Source organism: Eleutherodactylus coqui, chromosome 5 (assembly GCF_035609145.1).
Source record: "Eleutherodactylus coqui strain aEleCoq1 chromosome 5, aEleCoq1.hap1, whole genome shotgun sequence".
Taxonomy (NCBI): Eukaryota; Metazoa; Chordata; class Amphibia; order Anura; family Eleutherodactylidae; genus Eleutherodactylus; species Eleutherodactylus coqui.
The window spans coordinates 180,700,989-180,719,783 of NC_089841.1; the positions used below are offsets into that span (position 1 = coordinate 180,700,989).

Consider the following 18,795-nt stretch of genomic DNA (forward strand, 5'->3'; position numbering starts at 1 on the left):
GCAAATTTGATTTCCGGACCTTTGAGTGCAGAAATCAAATCGCGGTATGCTCCATTTCAGTGTGGTTCCCACACAATCGGCTTCCATTGAAGTCAATGGAAGCCATCCGATCTGTGGCCGATTGCGGACGGGCCGCAGATTCCGCGGGAAGGCAGGAGTTTGAAAAAAAACTCTACCTCGCATGTGCGCCATCGCGCTGACCGGCACTGTCGTATTAGAGAAGAGATGAGACCTGGACAGGTAAGGGTCATCGGGCATGGGCAGGGTCAGATCCTGCTGTGGGCCCCTACATACGGAATCCGCCCTGCCCGTGGACATGAGCCCTTAGAGAGTATTCAGCTAAGGTAAGATTCACAACGAATTTGGGGAGGATATTCAGCATATCCATCAGCAAATTCTCTCTATGTATATAACGTGGTCGTGGCCAACATAGTAGCATAAACAACTATATTTTTTAATATACAGTAGCTGTATGCTGATGGTAAATACATACAACTGTATATGCATATGGTTCCATGTTCCTTCTCAGAGTATATAGAAGGCATTACCAGCATGTTACGGTTTTTCACAAACTTGTTAAGAAAAAAAAAATTAAAAGAAATGTTAATAACAAAGTACCGTATATACTCGAGTATTAGCCGACCCGAGTGTAAGCCAAATCAATAAGCTTTACCACAAAAAACTGGGAAAACCTATTGACTCAAGTATAAGCCGAGCTATACTCAAGAACATACTGGGTAAAAAAAACCTCCATACTCACCTCCAAGCCAGCGTCTGTGTCTGTGCGGCAACCTGCGTGAATTCTCCCCGCTGTCATCCCCACCATCCTCTCTGCTTGGCTCGGTCATCCATGTCAGTGCTGTGTAAGCAAGCGCTGTGATTGGATTGAGTGCCAGCCAATCACAGCCGGCACTTGATCCAATCACAGCGCTTACTTACACCGCCTGACGGCGGGGGATTTGAAAGCTGAGCATGGAGATGACAGCGGGGAAAATTCTTAAGCAGCTTGCGATTAGCTGTGAATGATCGAGTTCCAGCTGTGATTGGCTGGCGCTCGATCCAATCACAGCGGTGACACCAGGGGATGACAGAGCCGAGAGGACGGCGGGGGATGACAGGGGGGAGATTTCCAGCAGTTTGCCGCATCGTTACTGGGAACACAGGAATTCAAGCAGCTTGCCGCACAACCACTGGGGACACAGACACCGTCTGGGAGGTGATAATGAAGGCTTTTTTTTTTTTTTTTTTTTTTTAACCCTTCCCTGACTCAAGTATAAGCCGAGGGGGGCTTTTTGAGCACAAAACATGTGCTGAAAAACTAGGCTTATACTCGAGTATATATGGTAAATACAAATCTTAAACATAAAGCTATGTGAATATAAGAACACAGAACATTGTATGCCAATATCAGACTATGGCATTTACTAAAATAATGCTACCTTTGGAAGATCAGCTAAAGCTCATGTTTAATTGTCTACTTTAGCAAGCAGGTATACAAGACGAGAGTTAAAAAAACCTCAAGTAATTCCACAAACATGTTACTACTTACTCTGCCAGCATCTTCTTTCGTCTGCGCCTGTTTTCTGTAGGATGATGATGATAAGTGCCATAGTCAAATAATGAGTCCATAGGTGCTTTCTTTGGTGCTGGCACCACTGAGGATTCATAAATGGTTGATTCCAAAAGATCCATTGGATTTGAAATACCTTTTTTGAAAGCACCTTGAAATCTAATCCTGAGATTATGCCTGCCATCTCCAGAAGAAGGCTGTGGAGTCCGATTCACCTCAACAGGTACTGCCCCCTCTTCATTTTCAAACAAGTTGGCCAAGGAAGACAGAGGAAAGGTGTCGTTATGTGCCGAGACATCATCTCCTTGACTGTCATCAATATCTAAAGCACCTTGTTTTTGGAGGTGTGAGGGATCGGTCATACTTCACTTCGAATCCCTGGAATATAAAAAGAACAGTTATTCAAGATAAACAATAAGAACCTGCTTACTTTCAGGTAAAATGAAAGTATCTTCTATGTACACTAAGTTTGGATTCAAAGCATACCTGACATTCCAAATGACTTTACAGAATAAGCTGTGTATTAGAGATGAGCGCTTTTTACGAGTAACTGACTACTGGGGCGAAAAGTTGCGGGGGGCGCCGGGGGGGGGGGGCATGGGGGAAGAGCTCCCCCCTGTTCCCCACTGCTTCTCCACCACGCCGCCCCCCCCCCCCCCTCCCCGCCCTCCGGCGCCCCCCGAATCTTTTCGCTTGAGTAGTCAGTTACTCGAAAAAAAAGCGGTGCTCGAGTACGTTCGCTCATCTCTACTGTGTATACATGCAGAACAGCACTATCTGGCCATTATATGACTTTTATTCTGCATATATCACCATTTTTCCCTCGTCAGGGTTGCCACACTGAATTTATCTTTTTGATGGCCAACTTATCAAAAAAAAAAAAAAAAAAAAACACACACAGACAACATTTTTCATGGACACATTGGACGACCATAATGAATTATAAAGATTATCTGTGAGACATATCTATAGGTCAGATACTGATATGAACTCATCGCCGGCATTTACTATGAAATGTAAATGGACAATGATTATAGGCATAACCTGCTCAAGTACCTAAAAAGACAATCATGGACCCATTTTTTATTTTTTTCCACAGACATTGGAAAAATGTGCCCTATTTTTACAGACTATCCAGGAATTTCTGGATGGTTGGAACAGTTTATCACTAAGTTTCAGTTCTCTCTGCACTGGTGAGAGGAGCCTGTGTGCTGTGCTGTGTTCTATACACAGAGAAGACAGCAAAATCTACTTTCCAGCTGTCTGTAACACATACACAAATCACTTCAGCATGTAGGACACAAGCTGTACTGGGTAGGGGAAGGGTAGCACCTAGTTGTCAATTTATTCACAAGTTTCTAGGAGGAATAACAGAGAGACGACAACACTGAGTTCTAAGAAAAGATGCTTCAGAATTGTTATTTCATGAGGAATGTGAATTTTTACTAAAATAGAAATGACAAGAGATGACAGGTTCTCTTTAGCGTACTGCATGTATATCAGTATGAACTTTGTGGAGATGAATCCCATAAACAAATGCCAAAAATGTTATGGCTTGGGCCACAGGCAAAGACTCAGTGATGCTGACTTTGAAAGGTCTTCTCATTAGAGACTATAGCATAAGCCACTGTGCAAATGTTTCCCAGATGTGGTTAGGAGCAGAGCCTAAATACAGCTCCAAACAGTCCCCCCTTTCATATTCACTCTAAATATACACAAGTATGTCATTTTGTAGGCGCACACAACTGCCTTTAAACCAGAAAGAAGACACTTAACTAAATGATAGGCACAGATTTCTATATAGAGCTATATCATTGTTAAATATGTGAATGAACACAAATTACATTGTATTCCAAATGAAGGTTTGCTTGCTACTTGGTCAATTAACCAAATCATTACCCAAAAGATTTAAGACAGCAAACGACTTTCTAGTAGAAGTTATATAGACATAGCAGTACGTGAACACAGTCATCTTTTAGAAAGAAGGACTTTCAAAACATCTTGTGCAACAGGCAACTACTGATTATGAACAGGGTCTGTACTGCACTGCGTGACCACCAAGGTCTGTGCCTGAAGACCAACTTATGTGCTCAGCATTGCTGAAAGAAGATAATCCTTTCTTTTAGTAAAAGATCTTTCACTTCTGCTTTATGCATCCTCGTGTGATCAACACCATCAAGAAAGATTACAGTTTAAGGCCGGCTGTCCATGGGCGATGCGGTATCCCGCGGCGAAGCTCCGCCGTGGGAGCCGCCGCCCGGGAGCAGGAGCCACCGGCGAGTCTCCATCGGTCAGCCCTATCTAATTGATAGGCTGACATTAGAGAATCAGGGTAATTCGCAGCATGCTGTGAATTGCCCGCAGCGAGCGGAGAATCGCAACGATTCTCCGCTTGTGGACAGGTGCCAGCTAGAGATGAGCGAACATACTCGTTTAGGGCGATTTCGCAATCGAGCAGCGCTTTTTTCGAGTAACTGACTACTCGGGTGAAAAGATTCGAGGGGCGCCGGAGGGCAGCGTGGTGAAGCGGGGGGTAGCAGTGGGGAACAGGGGGGAGCTCTTTCTCTCTCTCCCCCACCCCCCCCCCACCCCCCTCTGCAACCCCCCGCTCACCCCCGGCGCCCCCCGAATCTTTTCGTCCGAGTAGTCAGTTACTCGAAAAAAGCGGTGCTCGATTGCGAAATCACCCTAAACGAGTACATTCGCTCATCTCTAGTGCCAGCGCTTTCCATAGCAATGCTATGGGAAGTGTCGGATGGCGGTAAATTGCCGTGGACAGGGCACCTAAACTGAAGTATGTTCATGATAAAGAACTAGTAAGTAGATCTTAAAGGGGTTGTCCCACGAAAGCAAGTGGGGTTAAGCACTTCTGTATGGCCATATTAATGCACTTTGTAATATACATCGTGCATTAAATATTGCGCAGAAGACCTGTCCGGCGCGAGCACGCCGGAGCGGCCCCATTCAACAGAACAGAAGAGCAGACTGCGCAAGCGCGTCTAATCGAGGGAGAAGGCTTCGGTCGGCGCCATGGAGACGGGGACGCCAACACCGGAGGGGGTAAGTGTATAACTTCTGTATGGCTAATATTTAATGCACGATGTATATTACAAAGTGCATTAATATGGCCATACAGAAGTGTATAGACCCACTTGCTTTCGTGGGACAACCCCTTTAAGAGATTCGTAGAAGGTTGCCAAGGAGATGGACTGTAAAACTCACCAAAAAATGTGCCAAAATTACCGTGTACACCAGGTTTTGGTGTAGCAGAAGTAAGCATGCTCCATGAGCGTTTGCGGATTGGCTTATCTCTAGATTTAAGAGACCATTTTTTCTGTGCAAAAGGAAAGTGCAGGAACTTAGGCCGGCTGCACACGGCAATACCGCGGTTCACAAGCAACTTCAACATTTTCTTATGGAAAACAAAGTTGTAAAAGTTGTTTTGCAATTTTATCAAAAGTTTACTTGCAGCTTTCCCACAGGAAAACATTCAAGTTAAACACAATTAATGCTGTAAATTTACCTTGATTCATAGGCAACTCTGTGTTGCTGTGGTGTCCTAGCCTTACTGTAAGCATACAAGTACAACAACCCGCACTTTTCAAAGTATGTAATAATGTTCAAATTTGTCAAGAAGCATTTGCTTAGGCACATTCCTGATCGGTTCAATTACAGTCAGCCTGAATGAAAGCGAGGTGCCCATACACTTTTGATTGCTCTGCCGACATCTATTTCTCCCAGCTCTCCCACAGATATGAATGCTCAGTTGAGTGGCACCCTGACAACTTGAGCAGCAGCTTACCTCCCAGGGAACAAATGGATCCAACCAGAGGCGTAACTTAAGGCTTCTGGGCCCCAATGCAAAACCTATAACAGGGCCCCAACTATAATGCTTTTTTCATTGTACCGAGATCCCTATATGGAGGAGAGAGGCCTTATGGGCCCCCTAAGGCTCCTGGGCCCGGGTGCAACCGCATCCCCTGCATCCCTTTTAGTTACATCCCTGGATACAGCGTTGAAATTCAACATTACAATCCTTCTTTTCCCTGACATCACATTTTGATGGAAAGTTGAGCAGCCCTCATACACATTAGTGAGTTGTCTGTCTCTGCCGAAAACAGATGGTTTAGACAACTAAATGGAAGTCGTTAGCCACTGTTAGATCTTTCAAAGTATATATTGAAGTGGGCAGAATGTTAAGAGATAGTATACAGTATATAGCAGACTGTAATAAACAGTATTACTCCAAACAAACTTAAAGAACTTCATTCCTTAATTAAATCTACAATATTCCAGTCTATAGTCTATCCATTCTGGTCTACATGAAAGAATGGCAACTTTGTAAACTGTTGGATCTACTTATCTTGTATCACTTATTAGGCAGCTTTGACATCGGCAGTGGCAGATCTGGCACATAGCAGTGGAAGAAAAAGTATTGCATGCAGCATTTTTCATCCAGTAAACTGCCAGACAGCTGAGCAGAAACCCAATGGAACCTATTATAGTCAATGGGGTGCGTTCAGCGCTGCTCGGTTCAGTCATAAGGCGGATCTGTTGGGCCAAGGGATTCCCCTTTACCGCTCCCTGAACAGAGCAGGAAAACAGAACCCCAACGCAGATGTGAAAGCAGCCTTACATATTGTGCTACTGGCTGATGAGACCGAAAGATCCATAATTATGGTGGATTCCTGTTACCAGAGAGATACGCAATGTGGGTGCTCAGACGACAGTAACAGAACTATAATGACAGGTCATGTGCTGGATAGAAGTATGGGGGGGGGGTGTTACTGTTGCTCTATAGAAAACCCACAGAATTTTGATCAAGAATTGAAAGCAGCTACATAAGTGAATGCAGAAGACAACATAAAATAGCAGAAGCGGTTAAGAACTAATATGCACATAGCCTGCATCAAAGTGTACAGAGCCGCACAGCTTCCATCTACTGCTGCACCGTACGTAAAAGGAAAAGACAACCAATGCTTCTAGCAGAGAATACCTCGATACGTGCGCACCCTATGGAGTATGAATCCCACATATATGACCCTATGGAGCATGCCACAAAAAACTGTGGCATAACAATCCCCCCACGACCATGAAGGCCTGGAAGGAATTGGGACCTGCCAGTGATATTGCAGGCAGTGGGTATCCAGGACACATGCCCCAGATCACTAGACAAGTGATACTTTTTACTGTATCCGTATCCTCAGGACACAGATCATGTTGAAAAATTAGCTGAGCAGAAGGCCATTGATTTCCTGCCCCATCACTTACTATTGTATGCCACAGGCTACTTTAGGCCTACCAAAGATTGGGAGTATGCAGAGGATGGCAGCATCCTGGCACAGGTGATGCAATGACATAACTGTATCACAAAGAGCCAGCAGTAAGGATAGGGCCCAGTAGTTTATCATGGAAACAGTTAGGCAAATTTCACAATTTTTTTGAATCTTCTTTCATCAAGCAAACAGATTGCACAAAAGACAATATTATTCGGGCCACAAAAAAGGTTTACTACAGTGTAGGGGCACAAAGGAAGGCATTAGGGTGTATAGAGCACAAAGTGGACAGTATTACTGTGGGAGACACTAAGGGGGCACTATTACTCTGTGGGGCATCATGAGTGGCATTACTGTTTGAGGCACTATGTTTTGTTTACCACTGTACACCACCCAATATCCCTTTCCTCCACAGTGTTAAAGGTATTCCCATTATTTATGCTAATAACGTTAAAACAACAATTTATAGTATTTTAGAACTCATAGTATGAAAGGGATTAATTGGAAAGATTATGCCGACAAGAAAAGTGAGCCAGTTGACAGACTTGACAACACATATTTTAGCACCTCCGAACTATCATTTACTCCCCCTAAGGGTGCATGCACACGGGTGGAGTTGAATTGCAAAATCCGCAGCAGACGACCGCCTCCGGATTCCGCAGCAAATACCGCCCATAGCATGCAATGCAAAAATGATTCTTGATGCACACAAGCGGAAACCAATTGAGGTTTCTGCTCACGGATGAAACATCACAGCATGCTCCATTTTCCTGTGGATTCTGCACAAACGGCTTCCATTAAAGTGAATGGAACCCGACCGACCTACAGCTCGTCCGCAATTAACATTGCAGAAGGGAAACAGATTGTGCGGGAAAAGCAGTTTAAAATAAAAATCTGTACTGTGCATGTCCAACGGCGAGCCATGCGGACCCTCTGCAGTACGGAAAAGAAGAAGAAACTACAGGTGCCCGGGGCTACCGCATGTGGAATCTAACCCACCCGTGTGCATGCAGCGTTACACAGAGACTGTTACACTGTGAAAGGTGCATCATGTCTGACAGAAAAGCTGTGATAAAGAATGCCGATATGTCTGAGGACATGTAGCAAGATGTAGTAGACTGTGCTACACAAGCCGTGGAGAAACAGCACATTAAGTACAAGGGTATAGCAGCTTCCCCTAAGGTGGCCCTGGAACTTATTAGGCATTGCAGAGGAATGTTCTACACCTACCCCCCCCCCCCCCCCCCCCCCAAAAAGTCCTGAAACTGTGTGTATAAGGTGCTGCTGGATGAGACATTGGGGGGCCTGAGGAAGAGCCAAGGAAGCGCTGTAATAGGCAGCGTAGCCCATTCCAGCACAAGACGGAAGGGCTGCTGGAGTTGGACTGGAGCTGTGGAGAGACAGAGACCCTGTAGGGCGCTACAGAAGACTGCCCGTTTCTGCTCATGCAACGAAGAGCGTCCACGCTTGCGAAAGAGCTGCTGATAGAGTCCAACACTCTGCCAAAGAGGGTGTAATCCTGCCACATAATAAACAGATCAAGTTATTCAGTAGCAAAGCGAGGATTCAGCAATATTGGGTTGTAACTGTTAGTGTGGCCTTGATAAAAGTACATCATGTGCACATGTATAGTAACGGGTATAGGACTAGCAGGCCTGTGCAGTTCCTACCACTGTCCGGTTGGACAGTAGTACATTCTAGGCTCGAACACTTAAGCTGGGTTCACACGGGGGCTGATTTGCAGTGGGATTTCCGACGCAGATCAGCCACGGAAAGCCTATCTCCAAACTCACACCACTTTCTGCAGGTTTCATTGCATGTTCCTGGGCAGAATGCACCCCCTCATTTAGGAGAGGTGAATTCCGCACCACATGTCAATTTCTGCATGGGTTTTGTGCAGGTTATTTCCGCAGCTTGTGGACAAGATTTTCAAAATCTCGTCCACTTTGGTGCTACTGGAAATGCCACAGAATTTCTATGTAGAGGGTCTACATGGAAATTCCACAGCAAATCTGACCCGAGGGAACCCCACCTAAGTGAAAAGACTGCGACTTTCTTGTAAATGAAACTGGAACTTTCGGGTGATGGCCTTAAGCATTTGCAAACTAGTTGCAGCTACTACTTCTAAAAGAGAAGTAAATTCTTCCCATCACCTAACGAGTTAATGCTTTCCAGTGATGTCATAGTGTTCTGGAAGCGTTAACTGTAATTAAAACTCCTGCTTGGGTTGGTGTGGCATTGTTTCACCTTGTAGTTTTGGATATTTGTGATTATATTCTACACCAGTTGCTTATAGAAACGTATAATTATAGCGAACACAAAACTCATCCTAACTTCTCTGTATAAGAATGCAATGTGACCATTATCATTCACATTTTAAAGGAAGTCTGACCGCTTTGACTTTATTAAGGTGTACAACAGGTGCCCTAATCCAAACTGGTGATTGCACTAACACCCCTCCAAAATATTTTTTATAAACAAGCCCATGGCTACTACTTCAATGGATTAGTGGATGGCTAAAGGGGACGCAGGGGTCGCAATTGTGACTGGGCCCCTTAGCTAAGAGGACCCATGGACTCACCTCCTCACATACAGATGTCACCTACTGCTGTTTCGATTTGATGGCACCATCCGCCACTAATTTAGTGTCTGGCCTAGGGCTCGAAATGGAGGGACTTTTTATTTAGCAGGGGAGGAGGACCGCATCAGTCTTTGACCTCCACCCCTTTCTGCATGCAGCCCCTCCGGAATACCAACATTACAAGCAAGCCCCGACCACCACTAAGGCTGGGTTCACACAGGGTGGATTTGCCGCAGAAATTCCGTCCAAGATTTTGCCGTAGCAAATCTGCCTGTGACTGCTAATCCCAAGATTAGCCAGCCATGTGGATGAGATTTCACAAAAATCTTGTCCACACGGGACGGAGAATCCGCCATGGCAAAGCCATCAGAAGCCGGCGTTGCGGAGCAGAGTCGCCGGCCACAGCATGTTAATTTTTTTTTTCCCGTTGCAGCCGCATTGTTCTCTGTGGGAGCGCCAGCCACAACAGAAAAGCATGCGGCCAAGCGCCTTCAAAACCCGCGGCTAAGTGCCACGGGTTTTGAAGCAACGCTTTACCAGCGGAAATCTCGCGTTTTTTTGCTGCGGCCAAACCACGAGATTTCCTGCCGGGATTCTGGCGTGTGAGAACCCAGTCTTATACATCAGTTGTGATTCGCTACAAAAAGCTGAACTTTTGCACGTTGGCCCATGAGCCTGTAGCTGCGCCCCTGAAATGGACACTAACTTTTCAAACAACTTGTGCTTATAGGATAGCTAATGTGATAACAAACAAAACTGCAATATACTTTACCCATATTGATGTGCTTGTGCCGGAAATCTCTCTAAAGCGCTGTCCATTATCGTACTAAACTCCCTCCCCCTCCCTTTGCCAGCAGCTCCCATATGCCTCTATGGGAGCTGCCGGCTGATCGCGGCCAAAAAATAGCACCTATCTTTTCCGGCCACGTATAAAAATGGCCGCTTGAATCGGCAGCGAATGTGAAATCTTTTCCGGCCAGACAATTTTACACGCCGGAAAATCGTCCATCTGAAGGAATGCATTGATATCCAATGCTTCAAATGGTCGCGATTTTTAACCAACGTTTTATCGTGGCAAAATAGCTGCGATAAAATGCTTGTATGAATAAGGCCTTGCAGACATGAAAATGCGCTCATAATACCCTCTTGTGAAGCTGGCCTAATAGATATAGAATGGAAATAATTTGCAGTGTACAAGGTTTACATTTCTAATTTCCAATTTAGTGCATCATATGTACATAGTCTCCACCAGCAATGACAGAGTTAAGACATATTAATTAGATTCTCTGTAGAAGAAGTGGATTATGATGGCGTGAGTATCGAATACCTGTTGGGGCTTGCAAAATATCTCAACGTAATACTTCTAGGAAATCTGTAGTGTAGTTGCAAACAAAACCAAGTATTAAGGCAATAAAATATATTTCCACCCATTACATTGAATAGAAGTGTAATTAAACTATGCAACATAGACACTGAAACATAAAATGACACAATAGCTCATCTAAAGCAAAGAAGTCATCATGTTCTTGCTGACCCATAACAACGACATTCATTTCTGCTGTTACACGAGTAACACGATGTATCCACTCTAAGGCTGGGTTCACACAGGGCGGATTTGCTGCGGTTTTTCCGTTGCGGTTTTGCCGCAGAAGAACTGTTTCTGCTGCAAAACCGCTTCAAAGGTTAATTTTGGCTAGCGGATTTTCTTGCGGAGAAATCCGCAGGCGTTTTTTTTACATTTTTCAGCGTATTTTGGTGCGGATTTTGCTACGTCCATAGAGGTCTATGGACAAAAAAGCGCTGCGGAAAAGACAGAAGAATGGACATGCTGTATCTTTGAAAACCGCGCCGCAGTTGCATTTCCGCACTGCGGCTGTGCGGAAAAAATCCGCCCTGTGAGAACAGCTTTTTTGCAAAACTCATTTGTGCTGCATTGCACTGCAAACGCAGCGGTTTTGCCGCAGTGCGGATATGCAACAGCAATCCACAGCAAATCCGCCCTGTGTAAACCCAGGCTAAATATAGGGTGAAGAATATTTTGAAAACCAATTGCAGAAACACAAATTCAATATACAAAATGTTTCCCGTTGTGATACAAAGTTTCTAATAACAAAGCCTTGAGAGTCGCAATGGCATGAGAGTTCAACCTCCAAAAATGGTTAGGCAATGCTCGGGTGGTCGAATCTGCCCCATAACCCCTGGCAGAAAAGTGGCTGAGCTGCAGTTTTCCTTCTATGGATTTGCACAGGCTGTTGCTGCAGATTAGCGCCTTTCATTAGGGCTAATCCACATGCGGATTTTCCAACACAGATTCTATATCAAAAGGCAACATGTCCCCTTCTTCTAGGTGTGGATTTCCCATTCACGGTACATATACATGGGCTTTTTTTCCCCTTCTGATTTTCAGACTGAAGAAAAAAAATGTTCTGAAAATGGAAAGGAAACAGCACCCATTCCTTTGAATGTCTGCATACACATGGGACTGTTTTTACAGAGTAAATAAATAAATAAATTTTTTCAAAAGCGCAGCATGTCCAATTCTTATCCAATTTTTGGATGAGAATAGCAGTGTTCAGCACATCAAAAAGCACACGGATAGCATGTCCATGTACTGTACGATCCAAGTTGTGCCTGAGAATCTTGGGCAAAACATTTTTAATGCCTGTGTGCATGTACCCTCACATGCAGAAAAAATATGCACAATATCCACTAGGGCAGGGTTCCCCAACTCCAGTCCTCATGGACCGCCAACAGGTCATGTTTTCAGGATTTCCATAGGATTGCACAGGTGATGTAATTATTGTCCGTGCCTCAGACATTGCCACAGCTGTTGTTACCATAGGATATCCTGAAAACAGGACCTGTTGGTGGTCCCTGAGGACTGGAGCTAGGGACCCCTGCACTAGGGCATAGATTTCCATTCAAATGAATGGTAGACGTCTGGATGTGGAGTTCATCATGAAATCAATGTCAAATCTACAGTGAAATCTGCCGTGTGAACATGGCCTAAGGCACATGTGTCAAACACAAGGCCCGCTGCCTCGTTTCATGTGGCCCGCGGCGTGCCGACGCTGCTCACCACTAAGCTATTACCAGCTGGGGTGCTGCAGCTCCCCGCTGGCATATTAACATTTTTCACAGCACTTCTGCCCTATTCAGCAATTCCAGCAACCTGATTGGTTGTTTGGTGAATCAGCCAACCCAAACAACCAATCAGGCTGCTGGAACTGCTGAATAGGGCAGAAGTGATGTGGAAAATGTTAATATGTGAGCGGAGGGGAAGCAGCGCAGACAGCAAGGAGGAGGTAAGCATGTGGTTTAGGGGGGCTAATGGTGGCTGCTGGAGGGGGGGTTAATGGTTGCTGCTGGGGGTGTTAATGGTTGCTGCTGGGGGGGGGGGTTAATGGTGGCTGCTGAGAGGGCGGTTAATGGTGGCTGCTGAGAGGGGGGGGGTTAATGGTGGCTGCTGAGAGGGGGGGGGTTAATGGTGGCTGCTGAGAGGGGGGGGTTAATGGTGGCTGCTGAGAGGGGGGGTTAATAGTGGCTGCTGTAGGGGGGGGTTAATGGTGGCTGCTGAGAGGGGGGTTAATGGTGGCTGCTGAGAGTGGGGGTTAATGGTAGCTACGGGGGGGTTAATGGTGGCTATGGGGGGGGTTAATGGTGGTTGCTGGAGGAGGGGGGTTAATGGTGGCTGCTGGAGGAGGGGGGTTAATGGTGGCTGCTGGAGGAGGGGGGTTAATGGTGGCTGCTGGAGGAGAGGGGTTAATGGTGGCTGCTGGAGGAGAGGGGTTAATGGTGGCTGCTGGAGGAGAGGGGTTAATGGTGGCTGCTGGAGGAGAGGGGTTAATGGTGGCTGCTGGAGGAGAGGGGTTAATGGTGGCTGCTGGAGGAGGGGGGTAAATGGTGGCTGAGAGGGGGGGGGTTAATGGTGGCTGCTGAGAGGGGGGGGGTTAATGGTGGCTGCTGAGAGGGGGGGGGGTTAATGGTGGCTGCTGAGGGGGGGTTAATAGTGGCTGCTGGGGGGGTCACTATTAGGGCTTGTTCACATGGGTATTTCGGTAGCACAAATACGCTGTGTATTTGCGCAATCAAAAATTGCTAATGCCTGCATATTTGGGCACGGAAAAAAGAACGCAGATGGGCGCACTGAGATGGTGCCCAAATATACAGTGAATACATAGGTTTCCTGCGCATTCACCACATATTTGCACGGCCCATTCACTTCAATGGCCTATTGGGGTGCGTAGTACGCAACAAAATAGGTCATGCTGTGTGAAAATGTACTGAACTCACTGAAATCAATGGCTTCTATTCACTGCATATTATTTACGCAAATACGCTTGTGTGAGCAAGCCCTTACTGTACTGTCTTACAATCGGCCCTTTGAAGGTCACCATAAGCCCGATGTGGCCCTCGGTGAAAATGAGTTTGACACCCCTGGCCTAAGGTGTTAGAAGAATGTCTGCGTTTGTGACAAACCCACATAAACCAAGGCATGTTGTAGCAGAGCTTCAAGGTTCACTATGAATATGTCTTTTCATACTAAGCTATTAAAACTTGCCAAGCGTCCATGCTTAGGGACCTTTCACACAGAACAGAATATTACTCAACAGTGTTGCAGAATACGCCCTCCCTCAGAATATTCACTGCTAATTTGCGGATTTTGGTGTGGAATTGAAAATAACAAATCCCTACCGGTGATTCTGCATCAAAATCCACAGTAGGTCCCAACGCACACGGCGTATTTGCACTGCAGAATACTGCCCATAGACATGCTATAGAAAATCACTTTTCCCTGTCCATGAGTGGAAATCAATTGTGATTTTCCGCTCACGGAGGAGGAGGAAAAAAAAAAAAAAATCGCAGCATGTTCTATTTCGGCGCAGATTCTGTGCGAACCTCTTCCACTGAAGTCAATGGAAGCGATCCGATCCGCGGTCCATCCTCAGTGAAGCCACGTCATCGCCTAGTGACGGTGAGGCGTCATCTATACCGCGCATGTACATCCACATGATAGATCCGGACTGGTCCGCAGAGGTCCATAGCAGGATCCCGCATGAATGATGAGATGTGACTACTTCTGATCATTTTAATGCTAGTACTAATAGGCTTGTAGCAAACTTGCAAAAAGGTAAAGGTAAAGTCCCCTGGTGCAAGCACCCAGTCATGACTGACTCCTAGGGTGACGTCACATCGTGACATTCTCTTGGCAGACCGTTTTTTTGCAGGGTGGTTTACCATTGCCTTTCCTTGTCATCGTTTACCCCCAAGCAAGCTGGGTACTCATTTTACCGACCTCAGAAGGATGGAAGGTTGAGTCAACCTTGAGACGGCTACCTGAACCAAGCGGGGATTGAACCTGCAACCTTCAGGTCATGAGCAAGAGCTTAGGACTGCATTTCTGCTGCCTTAACACTCGCCACATGGGGGGAAAGAATCCAGCAAATTTGGATTATTTGCAACAGTGGGGTTAAATTGCAACATGATCTTCTTGACAGTCATTAAAATGCAAAGTTTTAATGCAACATTGTGATCTTAAGATTGCACTACCCAATTCACCATGTTGTCACAGCCTTACCTATCCACCTCACAATATTGACCCCTCCTCTCGAAACAGTAAGGCATCACATGACGTAGATAGACATCTTGTCACCTTTCTTGAGATTTCTACAACAGTTCATCCACTTAAACAGAAACTTTGTACTGTAGTTCTTACACGTACCCTTCCATTTGTAGCCAATGCCCATACATACCCAGTACTATTGACTGTATCTATAGGCCAACACTTCTACATTCCTATGGAACTGTCAGATATGAAGCTGTGTGGTCAACACTTTGATAACTGATTAACACAGAAGGTTTAGCTACAGTACTAAACAACTGACAAACTCATCTTGGTTATACCTGTGTGGCTGTACCTAGCAAGGAGTAACAGAACATACCTGTAAATGAAGTAGTTTACAGCCTCTCCTTGAAAACCAACAGGATGAATATAATCCTAGAAGTAAAAAAAACTGTACACTGGCTGAGATTACCAGCAGCAGCTCCTGGACAGCAGTTGCAGTGGGTGCGCTCCACAAACAGTAATGTCACCCAGCACTGACTGAGCCTTTGTATCCAGTCCGGCAGAGTAACAGGAAAGTGCCAAATGTCTTAGGATCCCCTCATTCATACTCCAGCAGCCCCACCTGTCCTTGTGTGGACAGAGACTACACCTCCTACTAGTTCCACACTCCACAGAGCACATTCCCCACCCCTCCTCCTCAGCAACATTTCCTCCTAACTCCCCTCCCAAACCTCAAAATAACGCCTATATGTACTCTCGCATCCCTCTCTACCTCCAGCCGCCTGTGTGAGCCCAGGCATGACGTGTAGTCAGCTGCAATTACCACTGATGGCATGCAGAGATTTGTAGTTTCACCCAAACAGCCTAAAACTTGACATTTTTATTCTTAAGTCTTCAATAAGAAAGATTTTGAGCGTCAGCATATATATGTATTAATAGCCGGCAATACACAAACGTCTCACAGACGGTCATCTACCTGCCCTCAAGAAGAGGAAAGGGTCAAGTCATTGCAAAAGTATTTCACAACCTTTGGCTACATCTGAAGGACACACTTGAAAAGTATATTTGTGTAGTGGGATGTGGGTGGATGCTCACTGGCGATTTTTTTCTTTCTTGCGCTGCGAGAGCACGAGAAAACTCTCGCCATCAGGGCAAGAAAGACGCCGGTATAGAACCGGCATATCGCTAGTGGTTTCAATGGGGCCAGCGGTAGCAGCGCTAGCCCTATTGAAAACATAGGGAGGATGCCACAGCTGTGGCAGAAGTCCGTGGCATTCTATCCCATTGCTTTCAATGGGATCCCATTGAAAGCACTGCTTTGTCAAGCCCCGCAGTATGATTATCGGGGAAGGGCTTGAAATATAAGCCCTTCCCCGATAATCAGCAAAAAGTTTAAAAAAAAATTTTTTTTTAAATTACTCACCTCTCCGGCGCTATTGGCTGAGTGCTCAGCCAATGACACATAGCCCTTAGCTATTCATTCATGACTAGCTATATCTTAGCTGTTCATGAATGAATAGCTAAGGGCTATGCGTCATTGACTGAGAGCTCAGCCAATAGCTAAGCAGTAGCTGCTATTGGCTGAGCCCTCAGCCAATCTGCACAGCCCTTTCAGGAGGCGGGGATTTTTAAATCCCCACCTGCTGAAAGAGCTTAATAGTAGTGCAGGGGAGCCAGCAGGAGGACGCGTCTGAGCGCCGGAGAGGTGAGTTTTTTGGTTTTTTTATACTTATTGCTGATTATCGGGGAAGGGCTTATATTTCAAGCCCTTCCCCGATAATCTTACTGCGGGGCTTGGCAGAAACCATTGCTTTCAATGGGATCGGCAGCAGTGCCAATCCCATTGAAAGCAATGGGATAGAATGTCGCAGACTTCTGCCACAGCTGTGACAGCTGTGGCAGAGGATTCCTTCAACCCCATGATCCCGGCGGCGATGAAGGAAACTCCTACCACAGCTGTGACAGAAGTCCCCGGCATTCTCCATCTCTTTTCAATGGGGCTAGCGCTGCTGCCGCTGGCCCCATTGAAAAGACTGGCGATATGCCGGCGTGATGCCGTTTTTTTCCTCGCACTGCGCTGCGAGACTTTAACTTTACTCTCGCAGCGCAGTGGAGAAAAAAACACCAGTGGGTGTCCACCCTTAGGGTTTATGGACCTTTTACATGGGACGACAGGCGGCTAAACGAGTGCACGAGCACTGACGTCACCGCTAAGGTCATTAGCGTTTGTGCAGAGTGTTGACACTGACTGACTTCACCGCTGGATCGCTGGCTTCTCGCTCGGCGCTTCACCTACTAAGTGAAGTGCTGAGCATTTACACAGAACGACAAGCCCGCGATCCAGCGATGGTTTTTATGCTGATTGAAAGTCAGCTTTAAATACCTGTGAACAAAAAGTTTGTGCATTTTTGAATTTTGAGCGATATTCATCCCGTGTAAATGACCCATTACTCAATCAAGCATATTTGCGCGTAGTACGCAGTGAATAGAACGCATTTAGTTTGCACAAAAAAAATACACAGCATGCCCTATTTTCCTGGGAAAGAGCACATATTGAACTAATTAGATTAAAGGGGTTCTGTCATAATAAAAAAATTCTATACTTACCTATTCCTTCTTACCACATCTTCTCCTCCTCGATCTTCTCCTGGCTCCTCCAGTCCCCCAGGTCCCCTCACCTCCAGCTGGCCAGATCCTCTTCTTCCTCTTTTGGAGCCGCCAAAATCCAGCGCAAAAGCTAGAGAAAATACGTTGATGTGCAGGCAAATACGCAAGGCTCATTCCACAAAAACATGCCGTAAAAACAGGCGCAAATACACCAACATTCATGTGCATCCGGACTAAAGGGTCAAACGTACAGCAAAAGTACACTTGATAAGGAGACATCTGGATACTTTTGAGGTTTTAAAGAATGCACTTTTTTTAGAATCACAGCCTTAGGGTCTTTGTAGCTGGACGTATTACAGATACATGTTGTCCAGATTTATAATAAGATGTGCAAAAACAAAAACTGTCCACGTGTTTCTGATTTTATGTTTATTTTCCTAATGGATTTTGGATGAAAAACATTGTGGCATATTCCAACACATTCTACACTCTGAGCCATTCTTTCCTAGACGCATTGCTCTTAATGGAGAAGATGGTGCCTCATGGAGTGCCTACACCCAGGGGCGTAAGTAAAGGCTCAGGGGCCCTGATGCAAAAGGTGAGCAGGTGCCCCCCCTCTATCTGTATCTGTACCCGTACCCATACTTAAACCATGCTGCACAGAGGCATAACTTGAAGCTTCTGGGCCCCAATGCAAAACCTGTAACAGGGCCCCCAACTATAATGCTTTATTCATAGTACTGGGCTCCCTATATGGAGAAGAGAGGCCTTATGGGCCCCTAAGGCTCCTGGGCCCAGGTGCAACCGCATCCCCTGCACCCTCTATACTTCCGCCCCTGCCTACACCTCTGTAATATGAAATTGTAGGGCTCCATATTTCTCTATACAAACTGCACTCAGCTTCACTTTGTAAAGTCATACAAGTGTAAGGGCCCATGCACAAGTTAATAACACATACTTATGCTCTTGTAAGGGGCTACCCACAAGGGGTTAACAGAGCCTCTATGATTTTACCAGCACAGAGTCAGCTCCGTGAGTGAGGTCGACCTCCATAGAGATAGTAGGTGTGCACACTCATAGGGACTGAGTCAGTGTAACCGGCCTGTTAAATAAATCTATATAGGAACGCTATTATTTCTAAAAGGGACATCATTTGCATGTCACAAACAGTGACCTAATGGGGCATATCAAAGCG

At 45.8% G+C, this 18,795-nt stretch overlaps 1 protein-coding gene across 1 annotated transcript in view; it reads right to left on the reverse strand.

The window, feature by feature from the left end:
- The window catches only part of TRPV4 (transient receptor potential cation channel subfamily V member 4), a 91,416-nt gene extending 75,764 nt beyond the window's left edge, over window positions 1-15,652 (reverse strand). The window contains exons 1-2 of the mRNA XM_066603872.1: window positions 15,370-15,652; window positions 1,550-1,948 (exon numbers count right to left, since the gene is read on the reverse strand). Of these exons, the coding sequence (XP_066459969.1) occupies window positions 1,550-1,932 (383 nt within the window). The 5' untranslated portion in view covers window positions 1,933-1,948; window positions 15,370-15,652. The remainder of the gene's footprint in view (window positions 1-1,549; window positions 1,949-15,369) is intronic.
- Window positions 15,653-18,795: the final 3,143 nt, after the last annotated feature.